The sequence below is a fragment of the Vanderwaltozyma polyspora genome, genomic scaffold (assembly GCF_000150035.1).
Source record: "Vanderwaltozyma polyspora DSM 70294 KpolScaffold1028 genomic scaffold, whole genome shotgun sequence".
Lineage (NCBI taxonomy): Eukaryota > Fungi > Ascomycota > Saccharomycetes > Saccharomycetales > Saccharomycetaceae > Vanderwaltozyma > Vanderwaltozyma polyspora.
The window spans coordinates 119,409-143,236 of record NW_001834687.1 but is presented as its reverse complement, the minus strand read 5'-3'; the positions used below and the strand labels follow the sequence as shown (position 1 = coordinate 143,236).

Here is a 23,828-nt window from a genome sequence, read left to right as displayed (position 1 = left end):
TTTGTCTGATTTGATTTCCTCTTTGCTTTAATAAATGTTTTAATTTCATTTCAGAGAAACCAGCAACTGACTTTTTAAACACTATGCTATTTAATAAAGTTACTTCGTTCGCTTTAGCCTCTTTATTAGCAGGTTACGCTACAGCTGCTGACTTGCCAGCTATTGAAGTTGTTGGTAACAAATTTTTCTATTCCAACAATGGTTCTCAATTTTACATGAAAGGTATCGCTTACCAAGCTGACACTGCCAATGTCACCAGTGGTTCCTCCATCAATGACCCATTGGCTGATTTCGCATCCTGTTCAAGAGATATCCCATACTTGCAACAATTAAGTACAAATGTCATCCGTGTTTACGCTGTTAACACTACTATGGACCACTCCCAATGTATGGATGCTTTGGTCGATGCAGGTATTTATGTTATTGCTGATTTGTCTGAACCAGATGCCTCCATTAACAGAGACAGCCCAGAATGGACCGTCGAATTGTTTGATCGTTACAAGTCCGTTGTTGACATGTTTGCTAACTACACCAATGTCTTAGGTTTTTTTGCTGGTAATGAAGTCACCAACAACAGTACTAACACACCAGCTTCTGCTTTTGTCAAAGCTGCTGTTAGAGATACTAAAGCCTACATCAAGGAAAAGAACTACAGATCTATTCCAGTTGGTTACTCCTCCAATGATGACGCTGATACTAGAGTTGCAATTGCTGACTACTTTGCTTGTGGTGACAGTGATGAAAGAGCTGATTTCTATGGTATCAACATGTACGAATGGTGTGGTAATCAAAACTTCCAAAGTTCTGGTTATGCTGACAGAACCAAGGATTTCCAAAACTTGACTGTTCCTATTTTCTTCTCTGAATACGGTTGTAACTTAGTTCAACCAAGACAATTTACTGAAGTTCAAGCATTGTACGGTGCTAACATGACTGATGTTTGGTCTGGTGGTATTGTTTACATGTACTTCGAAGAAACTAACAATTATGGTTTAGTCTCTATCGTCAATGATAAAGTCTCTACTTTAGCTGATTTCAACAACTACTCTAAACAAATTCACAGTATTTCCCCATCTTCTGCTAACACTGCTTCTTACACTCCAACTTCTACTTCAATGGCTTGCCCAGCTACCGGCAGATACTGGAAAGCTGCTACTGCCTTACCTCCAACTCCAAACAGTGGCTTATGTTCCTGTATGGATGCTGCTAACTCATGTGTTGTTGCCGATGACGTCGATTCTAAAGATTACCAAGAGTTATTCAACTATATCTGTGGTGAAATCAGCTGTGATGGTATTTCTTCTAACGGTACCACTGGTAAATACGGTGCTTACTCTTTCTGTAGTGACAAAGAAAAGTTGAACTTTGTTTTGAACTTGTACTACCAAAATAATGGTGCTGTTTCTTCTGCTTGTGCATTCAGCGGTTCTGCTTCTGTTAAATCTGCTACTACTTTATCTGTTTGTTCATCTGCTTTGGAAGCTGTTGGTTCCGTTGGTACTAACATCTACACTAGTGACATTTCTATGGCTTCTGGTTCTTCCACTTCATCATCTTCTTCTGCCAAGAACAGCTCCAAATCTAGTTCTCGTTCCAACTCATCTGGTTCTAGTTCTTCAAGTTCTAGCTCTTCTGCTACTTCTACCAAGTCTAGTAAGAATGCCGCTGGCTCTTCATTCAAAGTTAACATGGCTCAAGTTATGTTATCTTCCTTTGCTACCTTTGCTGTAGCTGCTGGTTTAGGTTTCGCCCTAGCCTAGTGGACATTAGATTCAAAGCAAAATTGTTATGAATTATAAAAACTCATCAGTAGTTTGATTGTTTTATTTAGCTTACATATGTTAACATCATGATATATTATAAATTAAAAGTGATACGTTTTAAAAGTTTATTCTAGAAGATAACAATTTCATAAAATTGTTTACTTTCTATAGTTTTTTTAAATGAATTTTTATTGTTAATGCTATTATATAAGGGTCTATACAGTTTTTAAATTATTTTTTTGGGAGACTTGTTTAAAAGAGAAGCAAACTACTATTACCAGCAGTGTTATGTTAAATTATTTCAAGTATTCGTTACCATAAAGATTTCGTTTAGAGCTTTAGAATCCATTGTTGCTGCTCTTTTCTGTTTGATCCATCTTGAACGGACTGAAAGTCTTGTACTTACCGTAGAAGGAATGTTTGAAGCTGTTGTGCTCACTTCTATGTTATTTTTTAAAGATTTTTTATCTTTCTTGTCTTTCTTATCTATCTTATCTTTCTTATCTTTCTTATCTTTCTTATCTTTCTTTTCCTTCTTTTCCTTCTTTTCCTTCTTTTCCTTCTTTTCCTTCTTTTCCGTCTTGTCTTTCTTATCCTTCTTATCCTTCTTATCCTTCTTATCCTTCTTATCCTTCTTATCTTTCTTGTCTTTCTTCTGTTTCTTACTTTTATTCTTTGAACTCAATTTTTCATCATCATCATCTCTGGATCTCTTTTTATCGTTAGAATAACTTTTCAATTTTTTTGTTTCTGGATCCCAAGTACTGGCCAAAACATCTCCTCGTACAAAATGGATACCCCATTTACCATCTATAATCTTTTGCTTACGTTGTATATCCAATTCCTTGGAAATCTCTTCTTGTTTACCGTTCAATCTGCCCAGAATTCTTTGAAATACATCAAGACCTGCACATTCACCATTATCAAACTCATCTTTTCTTTCTGTTCTCTTGATCTTAGCACCTAAACCCAAGTTATCATCCTTGATAGATACTTTGATATGAGTCTTGTGTGAGGAAGTTGGTGACATACCTAGTCCCATACCAGGCTTCCAGCCAAATTTTTCTAATTGAAGATGACCAAATCTAGAGGTATCATTACTCCAGGCAGTATTTCTTGGATCTAAACCAAATCTTTGCTTTGTTTTCGTACCAGCTAAACCCATTTCTAACGATTGACACAGCTATTGCAACTCTTGGAACTCCTTAACTACAAATTTAACAATACAATTTCTTCAACTCATCTCATCTCATCTCATCTCATCTCTTTTTATTTGCAATTTTTCACTTTATACCATTTTTCTAAAATTTTTCAATATATATACACCTTTACACCGCATTATCACAGATCAAAAATAAAAAGATACATAATAGTAATAGAATTGATCAAACTTCAATCATCTGACAACCATGACCAACTAACAAACTCGATTGAAGACAATGGTTTTTCTATATCTGATCCAGCTAAACTTGAAGAGATTCTCATTCCTGACAATTTCTTTTCTTTGTAGCCTAGGTTTCATTTTGACTGATTAAAATATATCTAGATAGTGATTTTGAATATATAATATATAATAGGCAAGTATATATCCTGCATTGCTTTTGATCAGTTGACCCAGCTAGGATCTAAATATTCATCATCTGAAGAGTATACAGTTCCAGATGGTTTATAATCTTTTAATTTTTCTGCCAGTTCGTAATTGTCAATGATTGGATATACTGCTTCAAAGATTCTAAATCTATCCAGTAGGTTCTTAGCTTCTTCTTCTTCATCGACAGCATCATCTTCGTTTTCAAAGAAATCTTCAATACCGTTATAAGCAATTTTATTTGGAGTTCCGTATTTGAAGAACAAGGTCAACTTGTTGAATACGTCCTTTGTAGATAAGTGTAACAGTTTATCTTTAACATCGAAGGGTTCTACACCTTTGTCCAGCAATATTGCAGCTAGACCAGCTACTACAGGAGATGCCATTGATGTACCTGAATGCGTTACATGCTTATGATGGGATTCTGGGGAATTTGACAATGATCTTATTTTAACACCAGGAGCGAAAATATCTACACAGGCACCCCAATTTGAGAAATAGGCTATTGTTTCAGTTCTGTCATCAAATGCCCCAACGGTAATAGCATTTTTAGCAGAAGCAGGACTTGTCCAGCAAGCACTGACATTTGAATTACCAGCTGCGACCACCATGATCAAACCTGCTTTGAAGGCTTCATGTATGGCTGCGTTAATTATATTATTTCTCACCGTACCCAAGCTCATATTTGCAACACATTGTTTACCTTGTGTTTCTCTCATCAATCTACAATGGTCTACTGCGAATTGAATACCGCTTAATACAGTAGTTAAATTTCCACTTCCTCTACCTGTTAAAACTTTAACTTCGACTAAAGTTACATTTTTGGCTACACCAAAGGTTTTAGAGCCTAGTATTCCAGCTACGTGAGTTCCATGACCGTTTGAGTCACCAGGACCTTCTCCAGTCATGTCAGCTCCTACAATTACTCTATTTTCAAAATCTGGATGTTCTGCATAGATACCAGTATCCAAGATGTAAGCTGCTATGTTGCTACCTTTGAATTGGTCTTCATAATAATAATGAATGAATTCTTTAAATTCGTTTTCATTTCTTATATCGAAAGGTAATTGGCCTCTTGATGAGATTCTTCCTAGATGTCTTGGAGCACCGTACTGAACATTTATTCCATTATCGTCTTCATCATCGTCGTCATCGTCATCGTCATCGTCACCGTCATCGTTGCCCTCGTCGTCGTCTTCATCCTCAGATTCATCATCTACTTCGTCATCGTCATTATCTTCTGAAGTATACCATGGGGAACCCTTTTCGAACATTTCAAATGCTAAATTTGGTACTACATCAGCAACGAATGGGTTTCTTTTCAAACGCTCAACAATGTCAATTGATAAGTTTTTTGCACTTAAACAATTGAAGTCACCAAATGAGTAGATTTTATCCAATTTATCATTACCGATGACGTCTTTGACTTTTGAACCTACACTATTTAACAATTTTGAATTAAAGAATTTTTGTAGAGTGTCTTTATGTTTTAATCTGATAACGTACTCCCGACCATGTACAATTTGGACAATGGTTGACAAATACCAGATAGTCAGTAAGTTGATCAGTTTCATAGTTTGGGTGCTGTTGCTGGCATAAGAGAGAGGAAGAGAGAGTATTGCAAGAGAGTGATGGGATTTTTAAATAGTTTGTAGTAAGGGTCAGGTATAACAAGAATAATGAGTTGAATTGAGTTGAATCGGATTGACTAGCATGGTGAAGTAATGTTCAAATTAGAACATAGCAATAGAAGGGTATTACAAAAGATACCATTTATAGTAGCGCTGCAGTAGTTTGTGTCATTGTGGTTGAATTGTTTCAGATTCGATGCGATGCGATGAGATGAGACGGAATGGTAGCGTAGCACAAAGAGACGAAGACACATAGAGAAAGAGAGGATGGTCAAGTATAAATGACGCAAGTGCAAGATTCAAGTATACGACGCTACCAATGCAATAAGAGCATACCAGAGACCAGAGACCAGACACACAGATACAGAAAAGAAACCATCTTCTATGAAACGTACAAATTAAAAGCACCACGGTGTGAAACAACAAGCTAAGCAAAAGAAGACAAGACAACTGTAAATTTGAAGGGCTCATATATCTCATCGGTTTACTTGATTTGGATATGGAATTGTGATTTAAGATTCGGTTGGTGGTTAGGGGACGGGACAGAAAGAGTTGCGATGGGATGCGATGCGATGGACACATCGTCGTTTAGCTGGTTTATACGTTGTTGAGTCTGATTTCGGGTTCGCCATCTGGAGATTGGCGCGCAAGAGAAAACAGTTGTTCCCATCGTTTAACAAGAACTAGCAAAGCGATTCGTTTTTAAAATTTAATGTTTCTTAATTTAATTTTGGTTGTTGTGTAACAAACAGCAACACCTACTGCCAGCTACTGCTGCATCGTTCCGCATTGCACCTCATCTCATCTCATCTCATCTCACCTCATCTCGTCGTATTTCACTTCAGCTCTCTGCAGCGCATCGTATTTATACTGTGTTACACAAAATCAAACATTCTTGGCTCTATTTCTCACAGATGGATTAGATTAGAGAGAGATACATACATACACACAATATATATCCCAATCCAGACAATATCCATGCATCTTTCTTACAATATTCTTTTGTGGAAACGGACACAAAAACCAAAAAAAAAACCCGTAAAGAAGAACGACAAAGTGCAGTACGCAAGACAATTTATTTTTTGATCAAAACACAAAACACAAAGTCGTAAAAAAAGATTACAAAAAAAGAAAAAGTACGACAGAGAATGTCTAAAAAGAAAAAAAAACACATAACACAAATGCTAATGCTAATGCTAATGCTAAAACAACAACATAAAACAGTGCTCGTCAACAATGACAAACCAACACACACATACACTCTCTCTCACTTTCACTTTTCATCGTAGCTCGAAATAGACACATTAACATTCCAAAAAGAATTCAACACAACCACTTGTCAGAAACAAATAAAAACAACAAAACCAACCGAGCTGGAATCGACTTAATGAAGAAATCAAATAGCTACCAATCTTCCCACTTCATAACTTCATCACTCTCGTTTGAGGATATCCCATACTTCAAAAATATCGAAATTTCTAAAAAACATCAAAAACTCAAATTTCACATTGAGTACGTAATGTCCAGCCATAAAACTCCAGTGTTTGTATGTTTGTATGTTTGTATACAGCTATATATCTGCATGAGAAAGACCTCTCTTGTTCCCTTCCTTCTGCTTTCATTTCAACCAACCAAATTTTAAAAGCTTCCATCTCTGTGATTCCGAGCTGTCCTCCCTCCCTCCCCCCCCATCACCCATCGCCCATCCATTCTCTTGTCTTCTCTGGTCTTGTCTTGTCTTGTCTCTCTATTCCTTTTCGAAAACCTCTCTTTGACTGTATTAATTTTTCACTTTTAATTATGCTCATACGCAATGCTCTCGTTTGAGTTAATTTACACTGGTTGAAATTATGAATTTATTTGCCGATGACATATATAAGGAAGGCTTTCATTCAATCATTCTGGTTTAGTTTCCAACTCTTTCTCATCCAATTTTAATTATTTTTCTTTGCTGTTTCCTCTCATCAGAACCCACTCAAACATACATCCACGGGAGTTCTGCTTATTCCCTTACATCACATCACATTACTCATGAAATTATTAACTGCTGAAGAAATCGAAGCTAACAGGTACCACACCTTGATGGGTGGTCTACAAGGTCTAGGTGCAGGTCTATTAATATCTGCCGTAGGTTTCAAGTACGGTCCAAAGAAATTCCCAAAGTTTAAGCCTTCTGCTTGGCCTTGGTCCATGAAAACAGCTCTATTCATCACTCCACCAACTCTATTGTCTGCTATCTGCGCTGAAGAAGCTTCAAACAAGTTCGACGAAATCACTTATGGTTCTGGTAAAGAATCAAAGGAATACTTGGAAGATCAAGTCAGATGGCAGAAGTTGTCCTTTAAGGAAAAATGTTTGGAAGGTTTCTCAAATAACAGATACAAGATTATCACCGGTGCTTGGGCCCTATCCATGTGGGGTTCTTGGGAGTTGGTCAACAGAGATAAAATTATGTCAAGTGCTCAAAAGGCTGTGCAGGCAAGAATGTACGCTCAATTCATCACTGTGGCTTTGTTACTTGGTTCCATGATGTTAAGCATGTACGAAAATAAATTACATCCAAACCAACGTCAATTGAATGAAAAAAGAAGATGGGAAAAAGCTCTACAACAAGCTGAAATCGATCAACAATTACATGAAGAAGGTACTGAAATCGTCCGTAAAACTGGGTTCGTCTCAAACCAAGACAGAAAGAATGCCAAGATTTTCAAGTACGATTGAGTTCTTTTGACCCCCCCCTCCCACTACACTATTCATCTCAACAATATACATTCTTCCGATTCTTCATAGTCACTTCCCTCATCTCATGTCCTTTTGGTAATATTCTCGGCTAACCGTTATAATCATATTTATTACATATATAAACTCTTTTCTTAATCGTGCAATATCTATATAATGTCCTCTATATTATTATATTTAGATTTTATTAATAAAGATAATTTGTTTTATTTACTTTTGTCTTATATACAAGGGTTGACTGGGAATTATTTATAAAAGCTCTTCTCTGTTTTAAGCTTATCTTCTCTTTCTTAACATCGCTTCTAAATCACCAACATCCAACTTAGTGCCTCTAATGTAATAATGCTTGTTTCTTCTTCTTTTCCTCTTGTTAGGAACATCGTCTGTTCTCTTCAATATGTCAATTCTTTCAATTAATGGTGAAAACATTGGTACTCTCAATTCTACAAACGTTTTACTAATTTGATTACGCAACAGCAATGATGAATCTTGGATCAAACGTTTTCTATCAACACCCAAAACATAACCAACAAATGAATCATTGTCTGATTTATTAGAATCATAAACAACACGAACGATATCACCAGATTTTATCTTTAAAGATACTTCATTAGGTGCCGGAGGATATCTACCTAACATTCTTCTCCTCCATTTCGTAACGTCCAGTTTATCTTCAATATCTTGTTGAGATAACCTTTCACACACCAATTTACGTTCAATATTAGGTTCAGCTGCTGGATATACTGGTATGATTTTTTTACCTGGTTTAACTGGTATTTGATATAGTCTCTTAGCTTGAATTCCTCCAAATCGAGTGAAAAGACCCGCAAAAGAACCGTATTTAAACATTTATACCACAGGACACAATTGAAAACCTCCTTAAACCTTCTGATTGACCCTGAATCCTATGGTTTATTGTTGTTTAACCACAATTTATACAGCTTTATAGATATAGTTGATGAGTACTTTCTTATATCCAAAATGCCCAAAATAAAATTTAGACCCAGAATATTCTAAATATTCGTGACATATGATAAACACGTGATCTCTACTAGCTGTATAGCAAGAGAATATGGTGTATATTACCAAGAAGAAGAGAGAAACATAAAAATAAAGAGATACCTACCCATATACAATCTCTATATATCAATAACCTATCAACTACATGGGTCAATCCTACTCCATCAATATCTCCTTTCTACTCATCAAAAGCACAGCGACACCAGCATGCTTTAAATGCCTGCTGGCTCGATGAGTTGAAGAGTTCAGTTCATGGAAACAGACAAGTATAACAACAACTCACAGAATCATAAATACATACATCTACATGGCCAGTAATCTTTGACTTGTACCTCTTTGCTATATTTTATACTATAGCTACCTTTTTTTGCAGTATTTAAGACACACCAAACATTGAAAAATTGCAAGACACTGAAAAATTACCAAACCTCATCTCATCTCATCTCATCTAATCTTGTTGTTTCATTGATAGTGATTAAAACACCATTGACCAGAGGTTTAGAGTCTTCAGGATGAATATTTGGGTTGCAGCCAGTGATGGTGATGTTGCTGTTGTTGAAAAGTATTTAAATTCAGGTAATGGCTTAACTGCTAACAGTAAAGATCCTAATGGATACACTCCAGTACATGCAGCAGCAGCCTATGGTCATATAGGTTTACTAGAGAAGTTATGCAAAGAGTATGGTGGTGATATTAATGTCAGAGACAGTGATGGTGATACTCCTTTGCATCATGTTGAAGATGCAAACACAGCTAGGTTTATAGTGGAAGAGTTAAACGGTGATTATAAATTGACAAATGAAGAAGGTAAGACTGCTTTAGAGGTCTTTGAAGAGGATAGCGAGTTTCCTGAGCTTATCCAATACATGAGAGTCAAGATGGGGGTTCCTGCAGAGCAAGACAGTGTTTTGGGTGGGGTTGATGGCGAGCAGTTACAACAATTTAAAGAAAGTATTCGTTATACATTGGAAAATGATCCAGTTGATGAGAATGATACCGAAGCTTTAGAACGTAGAAAAGTCTTGGAAAGAATCATCCAAGGTGAGAATGCTGAACAGGAATTGGAAAATTATATCAGAGAACTGGTTAGATCCCAAATGTTCGAAGATAATTCAGAATCGAATAAACGTAGAAAATAAAATTGAACGTTACGAATATATTGATATGTAATCTTAAATAATCACAATAATAAAGTTTTAAAGAATATTCATTCTACATGGAAATACATCTATTATATTTGACATTTTTCTAACTTAAATACTATATACAGAAGAGCTTATGAATAGATTACAAAATATTATTTAAAATTTGCTTGTGTGTCAGCGTATATCTTTGACAATGGTTCTAAAAATGTAAACCTGGAATCCTGACCTTCTTCAATGTCAACCTACGACCAAGAACAGGTTTAGGTAAACGACTTTTAGCCAGCTGTTCTTCTCTATACTTCTTGGCTGCTAGAAGAGCAGCTTCACGATCTCTTTGTCTTTTAGCTTCTAGTTTCCTCATATCCTTCATCCTTTTAAAATGCTTATCCTGAAGGTTATTGTCAATATCACTGTCTTTTAAAATGTAACGAGCACCATTCTCATTATGCAATTGATTCCTCATCAACGATGGTATAACTGATAATACCTGACCTCTGAACAATTTAAGTACTGGGAAGTCCCTCAATACTTGAACTTTAACCCTTACTGTACGCTTCGAAAGAGCACTTAGGCAAACTGAACTTGGACGAAACATACCAAAATATGACCCTTCTGAAAACAAATATCACCTCCAACAATCACCAATGGATCTGTTAGCACTATTTTACACCAATTCTTTAACTTTTAATCCATATTAACTAAGTTTGACTTGACTGTTTTCTATTAATGCTCTTATAATTTTTTTTTTGATATCGATTTTATCATAATGAAAAAAAACATCAGATGAAAAAGAGAAATAGTAACTATTTAAGAACAGAAAGTTGGCTTAAAAGGTTGATTAACAACTGGTAGTTCCAAGAATTACAATCAATCTGGTGTCGTAATTGGGGTTTTTTATTGGTATTGTGAATTTGTTTCAAGTCTGAAGGTTTATTTATCATTAGAATATGTCAGGTTCTTCTAAGGCGAATGCTAAAAACAACAAGAAAGTTGTTGAAGTTGCAAATACAAATAATGCTGGTAATGGAAAGGTGCTGCCTCAACAGATAAATCCTCCACAGGTTTCTTTGCCTACCGATTCATATATTCCTTCTTATTTGAGTGAATTGGTTCCTGAATTGAAGTCTTATCAGCAGTTAATAGAGGCAGAGAAGAGATTAGATGTCTACTTGGCTAGAAAGAAGATAGACCTTCATCAAAATGTTTCCCAATGGTCAAATAATGGTGTTGGAAGTGCTTTTTCTATGGAAAACTCTTTGAACCGTCGTAATATCGAAAACACCAAATACTTGAGAGTATTTATTTCCAATATTGCTGAAAACCAACCTTGGCAAGATCCATCTCAGGAGTTATCCGCTGGTTCTTGGACTATGAGAGTCGAAGGTAGATTATTGGATTCACAGAATGTTTCAGATGCCAACAGACCAAAATTCAGCTCATTTTTCCAAGCCATTGCTGTCGATTTCAAAAAGAAGAAAAATGAATCATCAAGCAATAAAAACGAAACTGATACTGCTGCAACTACAACTACAACTGGATTAGCTTTACCAAATCAAAATCAAGATGTAGAAATGAAAGACGTGGAAATGAAGGATGATGTTACTAAACAGGAAACTGATATAGCAGATGCTGTCGAATGGCATTTTGATTCAAAAAATCCTGTAGAATTTGACGGTTTAGATATCAAAAGACAAGGAACAGAAAACATCGATTGTACAGTAACCATGCAATTAAAAAACATAACAGGTAAAGAATTAGACTACTCACCCGAGTTAGCTTCTATCATTGGTTTATCCCAGGGTTCTTTACATACCGCTGTTTATTCCTTGTACAAATACCTCCTAATAAACAAGTTATTGATCAATGACGAATCAAATAATCAAGGTCCTTCCTCCTCTTCACCATCATCTGAAAATACAAATGGCGAAAAGACAATAGTTCAATTAGACGAGTTCCTGTCGGAGTTATTACCAAACTCAAATATAGATGAAACTGTTCCAAAACCAACCACAATTAAATTGGTTGATTTATTACCGCTAATAAACCAACATGTCTCCCCATTAAAACCAGTTAAAATTAATTACACAATTAGAGTTGACAAAGCTTCAACATATGGCGATTGTGTCTTCGACTTAGCAGTTCCAAATCCTCAACAATCATCAAACGCCAAGGAACCATCAGAAGAATCAAAAGAAGGTCTATCCTTATTAGCCGAATTAAATAATTTGACCACAGAATTTAAACCAAAATTACAAGAATTAGATATGGAAGCAAGTGCTTTACAGCTACAGTTGAATGATTCTGCTAGTAGATATCAATTTTTCAAGAAAATTTCAAGTGATCCAGTCCCAGTTTTACAAGAATACATCGCATCAAGTGCTACTGCATTAAAAGTTTTATCTGGTGATGAAGGATACAATGAAGACACAGTTAGAAGATCTCAATTTTACAAAGATAATGAAGCCATTCTATTTGAAAATTTGGGTGTTTTATTGGCTAATGGTAGAATGTAACCGGGTTGTGAGATATTATTGGAGTCGATTTATGTAGGTTCATTGAATAATATTTAAAATTGTAACTAGTACTTAAAGAATATACGTTAAGAAGATAAAATTTGAAAATAGTCATTCTGATACATCAGGCTTTCAGATAAAGTTCTTGAATAATGATTTGGGTAAAACTTAGTTATTAAATTTTTGGCTTTTTTGGAAGGGGTCCTTCTTTGCCATTTGAAACTAAACCAACATTACCGTTTTCATCAATTTTAACTTCGTAACCTGCTTCAGATAAAGTTTCGTCTTGGACTGCTTTCTTTGCCTCCAGATCAGCTACAAACGACTGGTTTTCTTTGTTTTCTGTCAGTAAGAATCTAATACACATAATACTTCTTTCCTTAATGAAAGGATCGTTATCATCAATTACACAGTTTGATAAGATTAGTTCCAAACCTCTTAGCTCTCTGATATTGTCTTGAACTTCTTTGTTTTCAAATGTTAAATTTGATAGGATTTCAACAAGTAACGACTTACATTCAGGAAAATTTGTTGCTTTAATAGCCTGGTGCTTATAATCAACCCTGTTATTTAACAGTTCACTACTTGTGATTTTATCTCCCAATGAATTTGTTGACTTTATATCTTTGATGTTACCTTTATTGTCCTTGTGGAAATTAATTTTTATTAAATTTTCTTGTAATATTCTGAAGAGTTCTATTAGTTTTTCCAAGCCTTGATAAAAAAGAATGAATTTCTGAACATGTTCATATTCTGACAATTTTGACATTATATCCAAGGAAATTGTAAGTTTTTCATGTAAGAAGATAGCAATCGATTCATCATCTTTCTTTAGCTCAAAGTATTGCTTTACAGATTCTGCCGATTGTTCAAAAATTCTATAACACCATGCCATAATTGCTGTTAGCTGGTATTTATCCCATCTTTCATGGCTTGTAACAACTAATTGCATTAATTTGAAGAACTTAAAGAAATACTCTTCGTCATCCTTTTCTGTTTGCTCAAAATATGGTGCAAACGATTCATTTGAAGCAATTCTTGAAAATAATTTCAAAATATGTATCTCTAATGATGACAAATTATGGATATCCGATGATATATGTCTCTTATTCATATATTTATGAAGACTGGTGTTATATACAACAATATCTTCTAAAATAATATTTCTTAACACAATATTTACATCCTTATGGCGGTAAAAATGGTATAAGAAGTCGTCATTATACGACAAATTCAGGAAAAACAATACATATGGATAGATAAGATCCAATTGTTTCCCCTTATGTAGTAATGGATACTTCAAATAAATCATAATTTCATCCATTGTAGTTTTATCAAACAAATAGAAACCTTTTGTAATGTTATGCAATAAACTGGAAGTGATGATAAACAGAGACACTTCAATCTCCTCATATGTGCTAGAAAGGCTAGTTACATGGGTGAAACTATTAATCACCGTATTCTGTATCAACAGGTCTCTAGCTATTTCTTGATTACTTGCTGACAGGTTTCTTAGTAATAAGATCAAACCTCTCAAAGTCCTTAAATAAATAAACCTAACATCGACACTGGCAATTCGCTGAGACTTATCTGAAATACATCTCCTTAAGGAATCTCGACAATGAACCCAAATATCTCTATTATTAGCCAAAGTTTCTCTATATTTTTCATCTTCTGATGTTTTAGATACCATAGTGCCTAATCCAACTAAAACATCTTGATAAATCTGAATATTTGAGGGACACTCCTCCAACAACTTCCCAACATCATCAATAACCTTCACCACTGATTCAACCATGTTCAACGGATCAGTCTAGTACCTTTGCTTCACTTTTATTCTCTCTTGATTAGACCATCTCATCTTTTATCTTCTCTACCAAGAATTTTTATATATGGTTAAAATAAGAGCGATGAGCTTTGATTATATGATCTAATATACATATGTCATGTATACCAGAAGAACACTTTGGAATTGGTAAAATTATACCTATATATGTTAAAAATGTGTCTATTCTATAATTTACAATGTTATTTAGATTAAGTTCAATTATCTATGTTAACTACCATTAACCAATTGGAGAGATAAAGAGAGAAAGTGAGAAATAGGGTGAGTGAGTACGTATGTAGGTGTATCTGTGCGCGGATGAAGTTAACATCTTTATATATGCAAAATTTCAACATCAATCAAGTAGGATTTCATCGTCATCACTCTCTTCATCTTGTAGAGGTAAATTGGTTACTTTGGAATCGAAGCCTTCCCAGCCTTCTTCATCGTCATCATCCTCTTGTTCCATTTCTTCATCACTAGATTCTGAATCGTTAACCATCATTTCCTCATCACTGATTCCGTCAATTGATCCATTTGTAGACATCAAGAAGTTGTATGAATATTTGTTGTTTGTAGATGTATTAACTGCGTCTTTTGCAATTCTTCCTAGGAACCTTTGGATGGATCTGGTTGCTGTAGAAAACATATGTTTATGAGATTTCATGTAGGTACCGTGTGAGGATAATAAAGCTTTGATCCAAAGTAAATTGAATTCAAAATGTTGAGAGTCTATGGAAAATTCGCCAATAAATTGTAATAACCTAGGTAAGTATACTACTGGCAATAAAGAACTAACCAATTGAATCTCTGAAATAGGAATGGATTCATATACTCTGTTAATTAAGTAAGATTCATTTAACCTGAATGCCATAACTAAAGCATTTAAATATTCCTTTTCATTTAAGGCCTCTATAGTGCTTTGTGGGGTGACATCAACATCTAAATCGAATGGGTCAAACATGATGGTTTCATCAACAGAATACAATAGGATACCTTCAGTTGATGCTGCTGCAAATGCAGATGCAGTTGGTGAAAATTGAATAGATGTAACTCTTATTTCCGGTCTAACCCTTCTAGTAGACAAATCACCACCAGCTCTGGAGCCAGGTAAAGTTTTGTCGATACGGTCTTCTAGATCAGACTCATCACCATCCATATCGATCAAATCTAATGCACCTGCTTCGGTCATACGTCCACTATTCAACAACTCCATTGTACCATTTAGTGTCATGTTTTTAGACACTATAAACCTTCTCAATAAAACTTCATTCGGTATATCATATAGGCAGATAGAGTTATTATTACCACCAGCTACGATAGCAAGGCCGTCAAAACTATAAGATATCGTTGTGAAATATTTCGATCTTTCTGAATTTTTGGCTGTGAAACGATCTTCCATGTGTCTACCTGCTAAAATATCTTTTCTACAGTCGATATTTCCTGTTTGTTGTCCACTCTCAATGTCGAAGATAGTAATTTGTCCCTTTAAAGTAGAAACGGCTACAGATTTACCATCTGGCCTAATAGTCAATGCTAGAACATCGGAAAATACCTCAATTGGTTCGACCTGCTGTGATCTTGAAAATATAGACCAAATTCTAATAGTCTTATCCCATGATGCAGATGCTAACACACTATTTTCTTGACTGAATGCTAAACATGAAACAGGACCCTCATGACCATCTAAAGAATCCAATAATTGACCAGTTTGTACAGACCATACGTGAATTTCAAAACTATCTGACGAACCTGCACAGACGACTTCACCTGAAGGATCGACAGCTAAACAGTTAAATGGAATTCTTTGAGTTGATGTAAATGTTCTAAAATTACGGAATCTTATTAAATCCCAAGCTCTTACTGTACCATCTAATGAAGAAGAGAATAAAACTTGACCTCTCTTAGCAAATTGAACAGCAGTGACCGAAGATGTATGTTCACTAAAAGTAGCTAAACAGAAACCAGATACAACATCCCATACCTTAATTTTACCATCGTTAGCTGCTGTGACAACTCTTGCACCATCAGGAGAATACGTCAAACCATTCAATGAATCAAAATGACCTTGTTGTTTCAAAATATAAGATTCTGATTGCCACTCATAAACTAATAATTGACCCAATGCACTTGAACCGAATGCTAACCATTCACCTGTATTGTTGATAGAAACTGTATTCACGGCATTTTGACCCATTGACAATTGTTGTACCAAGGTGAAACTTGGCAAATCGTATAATCTGAATTCACCATTGCTGAACCCAACGACTAGTAAATTTGATCCTGGGTGGAAAGTTACACATTTTACCTTGGCTTGATTTTGAAAGAAGAAATGCTTTTCAGCAATTCTCCAACTGTACTTAGATAGATCTATCTCTTCATCTTCATCATCTTGATCTTCTTCCAACGACGAGTATTCCCAAATGAATAGAGCACCATCTTTACTGACTGTATATATCTTTTCTTGATCAGCAGTAAAAAAAGCACCAAGCACATTATCTCTATGACCTGCAAATGTTGTAGCAGCCAATTCTTTATCCTCAGAGTAAACAGACCACAATCTTGCTGTCAAATCCTTGGAAGATGATACAATAAATCTAGAGTCATAAGACCAGGTAATTGAAGTAATATCTTCGAAATGGCCAGCTTGAATTCTATGACGAACAAAAGGAGCGAATTGTCTATCTTCAGTGGCATTTGGAGTCTTCCAAATTTGAATAAACCTACCAGTAGCCAATGCAAATAGTTTCCCATCAGGACTAAACTTAACACTTAAACATTTCTCTCTAAAGTTAAAATGATGTAAAACATTTCTTGATTTATAGTTAACTAAAATTGCACGTCCATCTTCATCGACAGATAACAAAAGAGTACCTTGCTGATTCAAATCAAAAGCTGATATATTCTTACGATGCTCATACTCAAATGTAAACGATTTATTATTAATTAAATCAAATACTGAGATCCTATTACCAACTGGTGATAACAAATGTGTACCATTCTCATTAAATATAACATTACCTTGTCTATAAACAGTACCCAAAAGATTGGAAAACTTGAAATCAGACTTCATAGCAAATCAATCACACAATTTCCCTTCAACTGACTACCTCAATCCACAACTCTTGTATGTTTATCAGTTGCTATGTTTCTTATAGTCAAGTTAATTGAAGTTTCAATATTTTTGAACTCATCTCATCTCATCGCATCTTGATTTTTCACTAGTGAAAAATTTTTCAGTACTACTGCTAAAGAGCTAGAGGAAGTAGTTTATAAGAACAAAGGATATATCTTGTAAGAATGGATTATGATAGGGATCATTGGATTGCAAGGCAATTGGGATTGATACTTTGGGTATTTAATTGACTAGGAGCCCTTTTGTTTGGAAGAGAAGCGATAATTTTTGGTAGATTTAGCGATGAGTGAGATTACAGGCAAGCTATCGAATCGAGTAATGAACATGAAGTTCATGAAGTTCAGTAAAAGTAGTACTGATGAAACTGAATCCGAGGTTGTTAGCACTGCTAAGAAGTTTTCCGATAGTTCTGAGTGGACTTTACCTAAACATAAGGGTACCGATGACGATCAAGTTCAGAAGAGTAGTGTCAGAAAAGTTATAAGAGTTAGAAGGACTCCAATTGTTCTTTCAAACGTAGGGGTAGCTACTATTAAGGAAGATGTGAACATCATTAGAGGTAGGAGGATGGTTGGTGAACCTCCTCAGGAACATGTAAAAAGAAGTTCAGAAACTGCAGAAATTTCCTCTGAGAAAGAGGATGACGGTTACGAACCTTGTTTAGATCAACTATTTAAGGAATCTAAGAACTCTCAATCGAATAAGAACAAGAAGAATAAACATAAGAAACAAAAGAAGAGGAATTGATAATGCTGTTTAGCTTTAGCGAACTGACTCTCTCTACACACTTAGTCCGAGTCCCAGTAGCAAGATAACGATATTGCGAATATTACATATTATGATTGCTTATTGGATAAAAAAAAAATGCATCTATTGTTTCTATAATTTTATGAATGTACATATATCAAGTGTTTCTTTTGAAACCTGCCTTAAGGACAGCTTCTCTTGCTGTTGAATTGATATGCTTAAATCTATCAGGGCCTAAGTGGATACCACCAAACCAACGTACCACTACCACCATCACGTTCCACACATCCATAATAGTCACCAAATGCAACATTCTAGAGCCAGCCGCTGTCTCACCATCATCGTCTGAATCTTGGAAGGCAATAGCATCTTGCTTTACTCTCCATGCTGACATGACATGATGTGATTTCCTGATTTTAGGATCTGTCTTCAATTGTTCCAATTTTGCAAATGCTTCTTCTTCAGAATTAACATGTATGCAGAACCCCATGAATGTAGATTTTCTATCAGTGATAGGTTCAGAGGCTACCCAACCTTCAAATGGATCTATTGAAATTATTTCCTCAGTGCTCTGGTGATCGATGTCTTCATCTTCATCTTCTATGTACAATACACCATCTAGTTCAGTCAGGAAGTCAAATACACAGACTGATTGTTGATGATATACAGAATCCATAACCTCTTGAAATAAATGCAATATATACTTTTGATCATACGTACCATTTTTATTTATATTCACTTCAAGCACATTTGGTGCTTTTACAGATGGATATTCCTTAGGGAATGATATTTGAACTGTGACATACTCATGTTGAGGAACTTTCATTCTGATTATACTACAATCATCCAATTTGCTAATTAATAAATCTGGATATATAGCTTCAATGGCTTCAATTTCTTGGACCAATTCTTCATGGTCAATTGACATCCTGATGGTAGAATTCTAATCGAAATATCTCTGGAGAACTGAAAAAGTGAATTCACTGAACCTCTACTGTACTTAAGATCAAATATTATCAGATGCTTAACTTCAATCCATGCTTTTAAGACTATCTTTTGCATAAAAGAGCCACCACCTTTAGTTATGCTTAGTTTAACATTGAAATTTTTCAATTCATCACCGCTATAAAACTAACAGCTGCTATATCTCCAAGTGGATAATTGTTCAATACAATCAAAACCATTGAATATCAGATCATATAAACAGACCAATCAATACATTCAAGCTTCTTTTCTGATCCATGTCATTTGAAGAGTATAAAACCACTGGCAATACCTATTTTAAAGATGGGAACTATTTAAAAGCAGTTGAATATTATAAGAAATGCATTGAAGTTGAACCTGAGAACCCAATTGGTTACAGTAACAGTGCTATGTCTTTGATTAAGTTAACAAAATATACAGAGGCTTTAGAATCCTGTGGAACAGGATTAAAGTATGTTAATGATGCAGATAGTCAAGTTTACAAGAAGTTGCAATATCGTTATAATTTAGCTGATACTGAACTGCGAAAACTATCTAACAACGATGAATCTCTCCATAACATTGACATCTATGAGGTAGATAGCCTGCCAAATGAGTTCATTAACTTATGAGCAACGATCTTGGTACCAGTTTGCATTTTTAAAATATTTATTTTTATATTAAATTGTCAATTATATAGCATCAAAAGATGAAAATAGAACGAACTAACTATACGACTTCTTACACATTACCTTTTACTGTTAACTTCAAAATGTTCATTTATAGAAGATCATTGTTTAATCTTTTAAGTTCATCTGAACATGATTCACAGTAGCTCTGTAAATATGGATTCTTATCCCAGATATCATCCATTTCTGAATTCACAGTGTTACATTTACTTAATTCACTTAGTAAAAATCTTCTGTAATCACCATTGACTAATTCTTTTTCTACAGACTCCAACATTTTTAACTCTGTAAGCAATTCATTTCTCTTTATATCTAATTCATTTCTGGTATCCTCATAAATATTATCACTTTTGGCAACTTTTGCCCTAAATGTCAAATATGCAGAATTTGGATCTTCCACAGCAACCTCTTTAACCAAGGAATTTAATTTATCTAATGTTATAACTCTTATCATTTTCATATTATCCCCATTTTCCATAAAGTTATTCATTGCTTTGTTAATACCTCTTACCGAGAAATAAGAATTAACAGCTTTACCTGAATAACCAATATTAAATATAAGAGATAAAACCAAGGCTAACAGTATTGTGGAATTCAATCTCATTAATGTAGATATCAAATATAATGAAATGGCAAACCCCAACTTAATCCCATTCTTAATCAATTTAATTGTACGGAAGATTAACCATTTCATTAGATATCTTAGTATTACAAATAATGAAAAAGATATATCAAATGTGACACCTTTTCTTCTTGGCGTATTTTTAATAAGATCCATTTCAGCTTCAGTTAAATTGGCTACTGCTTTAGGTTTCAGAACTGGTAGCATACCACAGATACTAATTGCTTTGCTTGTTTTACCATGCTTACCAATCCTGTCCATATAATATTTAATCGCCTTTCTTCCCAAGTAATGCTCTCTATTTGACCCAATTAACATAATCTTCTTTGCAAACTTTTCAACTCTACTTAGATTTTTCTTTGCCTTTTTAGTCTTTGGATCTATAAATGTTATCTTATAATAATAACTTAATAGGGATTTTGCACCAGCATCTACCGCCTTCGTTTTATTTTGTACAGTAGTTTGAGGTAGCTTTGATATGATACATTTAGTACTGATGCCACATGGATCACAGAATGGCAATTTTATAATAATCATATCATTATTTATCTCATAATATTCGTTATTGATCATCTTAATTATCCTTTGGGTCATACAATAATCGGAAGAAGTATGAGATTGAAAGAGTGGATTGTCAGGATGAACCTTGAATTTCATTTTTAATTGAAAAATAATCTTTCTTGTTAATTGAACCTTTCCATCTTTAGTCTTATCTTCTATCCAACATAAATTCATATTAAATTTGCTATCATGTTCTGCTAATAATACAGAATGATTGAATGCTTCAGAATGATCACCATATAGTATGTGTAAAATAACTTTACTTGAAAAATCATAAACATGTCTATAGCCAACAGTGTATTCTTTGTCAAATTTCTCAAGCAATCTTATCAAATTAACTTCAGTACCAGCTGAGCTATACATGGAATCTTCAGCAAAGTCAGTTTGAAAACTGGGTGCTATCGTAGTATCTGCACGCAATGCTTTTTGCTCTATTTCTGACAATTTATTAAGTAATTCGTTTCCTGTCATCGGATGCATTACCAATTTATTCTCCAACAAGAATTTCACCTTAGCTTCAATTACATCAATTTCATCAAAATAAACATATGCCTTTGAGCTTGATCCATCAAAGTTATATATGTTTAATAAGTGTTTATCATATTTATCCCTATCCATACCAACTACTGAATTTAAGTTCTTACGAGTCAGGCATACAAAACCCATTGTATTCATATAACTGTAAACATAATTAGGAGTAATAAATACAATAGTAGAAAACGATTGTTTGTCATTTGGATACCAGAAACTTCTATATGAAAACAATACAATCTCGTCCTTGGGTTTTATATGGTCAATATTAAAAGAATAAAAGATGGTCTTGAATTGGGCGTCAACTATTCTGGCCTTTTCTGAATAACTCTCTGGGAAAGTAGGTGTCTCCCTTAGTATAGCAGATGGTATTGGTTTGAACATATTTTCATGTTCTTCTTGTTTCTCTGAAGAATTAGTAACTGAGTAATCTGACCAATTTGTTGTACCCCAGATATTAACAATTGATACCTGAGGGATAAAATTTGTAGTAGAAAACAAACTTTCCAGTAATGCTAGTTGGGTAAACTTAGTTGTTATGGGAGTGACAATCATGTTGTAATTGTATATGGGTTCTAAACTACGTTCATCATTCAGAATTGCCAGTGAATCATATTCCGTAAGTTGAGCATTTAACATTTTTAACAGGCTTGCTGTTTCTATTGAAGTTGTGGTAATCATACTGTCACTTGAAGTTGTTGAACTACAGGCGAATTCACAATATTTTGGTGGGAATACGTTTGTCGCAAGATAATGACCAATACTTGTTTCTGGGAATCTATTTGCGAGAATTTTGGCATTCTTGAATGTAGTAAACCAACTTTTCAATTCCTTTAAATTTTCTGCTTGGAAGGTCAATACTATATTATCTGTCTTATTGGCAATAGAATAATGTGATTTTTTTTCTTTATTTATGTGAACATTGAAACAGAATTTCCTTGGAGAAAATGATTCAAATCTGACATCTATTAACGAGACACCAAACTTATCAGATTCCTCCACGTATGTCTTCGAAGGAGAAAGAGAATATACACCAAACACAGAATTTTGAACAAAACACCACTTTCTGACCCAAATTGTTCTACTTGGCTTACCTACAGAAGTTTTCATATATAACCAACCTGCAAATTCAGGACTGGAGCCAGTCCCTGATCTAGACTTTATGGAGTCCAGAATTGTAGCATTGATATCTTTAATAGTATAGTCTCCAATTTCTCTTGATGGAGTAAAACGTGCAATTGTAAACTCCAAAAGTTGTTTTTTTACATGTTCCATATCCGCAGTCAATTGGCTTGTGGATACTATTGATTTTTTAATCCATGCGTCATAAACATCAAGATAATCAGTCAAACTGCCAGTGACGGCCTTGTTTAATTCATTTTCTTGTACCCATGATTTTTTAGATTTCAATACTTGTAAAGTGTCTGCTAAGAACTTATCCATCCTCAGTTTAAAAGAAGATATCGCGATAGTTAAATCCAACGAAGCCTCTAAATAACTTTTTTTAATATCAAACAAGTGGAATGCATCTTCCATTATGCTGTTAGAGTTTGCACCTCCTTGTAAAATGTCTACAGATTGGAAATTTGCTAACATTGTATCATATTTCGATTGGTAGTACGTAAAGTTAGTTCTCTTTTGCTTATAAGGTTCTATAGCATCGTTGACCAATCCCATTGCCAGCTTGGAATGATTATTAATATCTCCCATGACTAGTTGGAACAACTTAACAGAGAACTCATGGTAATCCTTATTAAAATTATCCACTAGTAATGGTGTAAAAGACTGATTCAAAATAAACCCATTACTTAGCATCACGGGAGAAGGTAAGAAATGTGGTAATAAAGTTTCATAAACCCTTCTGAAGTTATCAGCAGCTGGTGCAAACTTTGTATCTAGAAAGTCTAGTTTCTTCTGCATTAAATCTTCAAAGATCTCTACTCTGGTATGGAAGAAGTTTACCGAAGCTCTGAAAGCAGGGGAATCCATAGAGGCCTCTTTCAACTCCACAGATATCAATCTCAAATGAATACCGCCTTGTTTTTCATCCTTTTTTGAAGTAGCCATTATTAAGATTTGTTATTATCATACAAAAATAAACCTGCCCTGTTCAGTGCCAAAAAGAATTAACTCACAGAGACACAACACTCACCAAAACTACCTTGCCAGATACCTCTCGACCAAAAATATCTAATAGCACAGTATTCAGTAACCTAACCTGACTGACTCTTGTGTGGTTTAAATAAACATTGCCAATGTAGTTATCATATACACTTTAACCATTTCGAAATCTTTATAGTAAGTAAATTCTCGGCGATACCCAATAAGGGAAATGTAGGCCAAATACTAGAAAGG

The 23,828-nt window shown here is 34.6% G+C and overlaps 14 protein-coding genes across 14 annotated transcripts; 6 read left to right on the top strand and 8 right to left on the bottom strand.

Annotated features, from left to right (window-relative positions):
• Positions 1–83: 83 nt before the first annotated feature.
• On the top strand, positions 84–1,760 carry GAS1 (1,3-beta-glucanosyltransferase GAS1; the record flags this gene model as incomplete). The annotated part of the gene is made up of 1 exon (XM_001646596.1): positions 84–1,760. One exon carries the CDS (start codon positions 84–86, stop codon positions 1,758–1,760), a length of 1,677 nt encoding a protein of 558 aa, XP_001646646.1.
• A 304-nt stretch (positions 1,761–2,064) lies between these two features.
• On the bottom strand, positions 2,065–2,928 carry PXR1 (telomerase inhibitor; the record flags this gene model as incomplete). Its single annotated transcript, XM_001646595.1, has 1 exon — positions 2,065–2,928. The coding sequence occupies one exon, from the start codon at positions 2,926–2,928 to the stop codon at positions 2,065–2,067; it is 864 nt and encodes a 287-aa protein (XP_001646645.1).
• A 440-nt stretch (positions 2,929–3,368) lies between these two features.
• Positions 3,369–4,925, bottom strand: Kpol_1028p61 (S8 family peptidase; the record flags this gene model as incomplete). The annotated part of the gene is made up of 1 exon (XM_001646594.1): positions 3,369–4,925. One exon carries the CDS (start codon positions 4,923–4,925, stop codon positions 3,369–3,371), a length of 1,557 nt encoding a protein of 518 aa, XP_001646644.1.
• Positions 4,926–7,013: 2,088 nt separating this feature from the next.
• RCF2 (Rcf2p) lies at positions 7,014–7,703 on the top strand (the record flags this gene model as incomplete). Its single annotated transcript, XM_001646593.1, has 1 exon — positions 7,014–7,703. The coding sequence occupies one exon, from the start codon at positions 7,014–7,016 to the stop codon at positions 7,701–7,703; it is 690 nt and encodes a 229-aa protein (XP_001646643.1).
• A 294-nt stretch (positions 7,704–7,997) lies between these two features.
• Positions 7,998–8,570, bottom strand: IMG1 (mitochondrial 54S ribosomal protein bL19m; the record flags this gene model as incomplete). The annotated part of the gene is made up of 1 exon (XM_001646592.1): positions 7,998–8,570. The coding sequence occupies one exon, from the start codon at positions 8,568–8,570 to the stop codon at positions 7,998–8,000; it is 573 nt and encodes a 190-aa protein (XP_001646642.1).
• Positions 8,571–9,253: 683 nt separating this feature from the next.
• On the top strand, positions 9,254–9,880 carry Kpol_1028p58 (uncharacterized protein; the record flags this gene model as incomplete). The annotated part of the gene is made up of 1 exon (XM_001646591.1): positions 9,254–9,880. The coding sequence occupies one exon, from the start codon at positions 9,254–9,256 to the stop codon at positions 9,878–9,880; it is 627 nt and encodes a 208-aa protein (XP_001646641.1).
• A 205-nt stretch (positions 9,881–10,085) lies between these two features.
• MRPL50 (mitochondrial 54S ribosomal protein bL9m MRPL50) lies at positions 10,086–10,481 on the bottom strand (the record flags this gene model as incomplete). Its single annotated transcript, XM_001646590.1, has 1 exon — positions 10,086–10,481. One exon carries the CDS (start codon positions 10,479–10,481, stop codon positions 10,086–10,088), a length of 396 nt encoding a protein of 131 aa, XP_001646640.1.
• Positions 10,482–10,833: 352 nt separating this feature from the next.
• Positions 10,834–12,399, top strand: Kpol_1028p56 (uncharacterized protein; the record flags this gene model as incomplete). Its single annotated transcript, XM_001646589.1, has 1 exon — positions 10,834–12,399. The coding sequence occupies one exon, from the start codon at positions 10,834–10,836 to the stop codon at positions 12,397–12,399; it is 1,566 nt and encodes a 521-aa protein (XP_001646639.1).
• Positions 12,400–12,574: 175 nt separating this feature from the next.
• CTR86 (Ctr86p) lies at positions 12,575–14,197 on the bottom strand (the record flags this gene model as incomplete). The annotated part of the gene is made up of 1 exon (XM_001646588.1): positions 12,575–14,197. One exon carries the CDS (start codon positions 14,195–14,197, stop codon positions 12,575–12,577), a length of 1,623 nt encoding a protein of 540 aa, XP_001646638.1.
• A 382-nt stretch (positions 14,198–14,579) lies between these two features.
• Positions 14,580–17,297, bottom strand: PWP2 (snoRNA-binding rRNA-processing protein PWP2; the record flags this gene model as incomplete). Its single annotated transcript, XM_001646587.1, has 1 exon — positions 14,580–17,297. The coding sequence occupies one exon, from the start codon at positions 17,295–17,297 to the stop codon at positions 14,580–14,582; it is 2,718 nt and encodes a 905-aa protein (XP_001646637.1).
• Positions 17,298–17,642: 345 nt separating this feature from the next.
• Positions 17,643–18,107, top strand: MPP6 (Mpp6p; the record flags this gene model as incomplete). Its single annotated transcript, XM_001646586.1, has 1 exon — positions 17,643–18,107. One exon carries the CDS (start codon positions 17,643–17,645, stop codon positions 18,105–18,107), a length of 465 nt encoding a protein of 154 aa, XP_001646636.1.
• A 157-nt stretch (positions 18,108–18,264) lies between these two features.
• Positions 18,265–19,035, bottom strand: YIH1 (Yih1p; the record flags this gene model as incomplete). Its single annotated transcript, XM_001646585.1, has 1 exon — positions 18,265–19,035. One exon carries the CDS (start codon positions 19,033–19,035, stop codon positions 18,265–18,267), a length of 771 nt encoding a protein of 256 aa, XP_001646635.1.
• A 313-nt stretch (positions 19,036–19,348) lies between these two features.
• Positions 19,349–19,702, top strand: TAH1 (Tah1p; the record flags this gene model as incomplete). The annotated part of the gene is made up of 1 exon (XM_001646584.1): positions 19,349–19,702. One exon carries the CDS (start codon positions 19,349–19,351, stop codon positions 19,700–19,702), a length of 354 nt encoding a protein of 117 aa, XP_001646634.1.
• A 148-nt stretch (positions 19,703–19,850) lies between these two features.
• On the bottom strand, positions 19,851–23,540 carry SIP3 (Sip3p; the record flags this gene model as incomplete). The annotated part of the gene is made up of 1 exon (XM_001646583.1): positions 19,851–23,540. The coding sequence occupies one exon, from the start codon at positions 23,538–23,540 to the stop codon at positions 19,851–19,853; it is 3,690 nt and encodes a 1,229-aa protein (XP_001646633.1).
• Between the last annotated feature and the right edge of the window lie 288 nt (positions 23,541–23,828).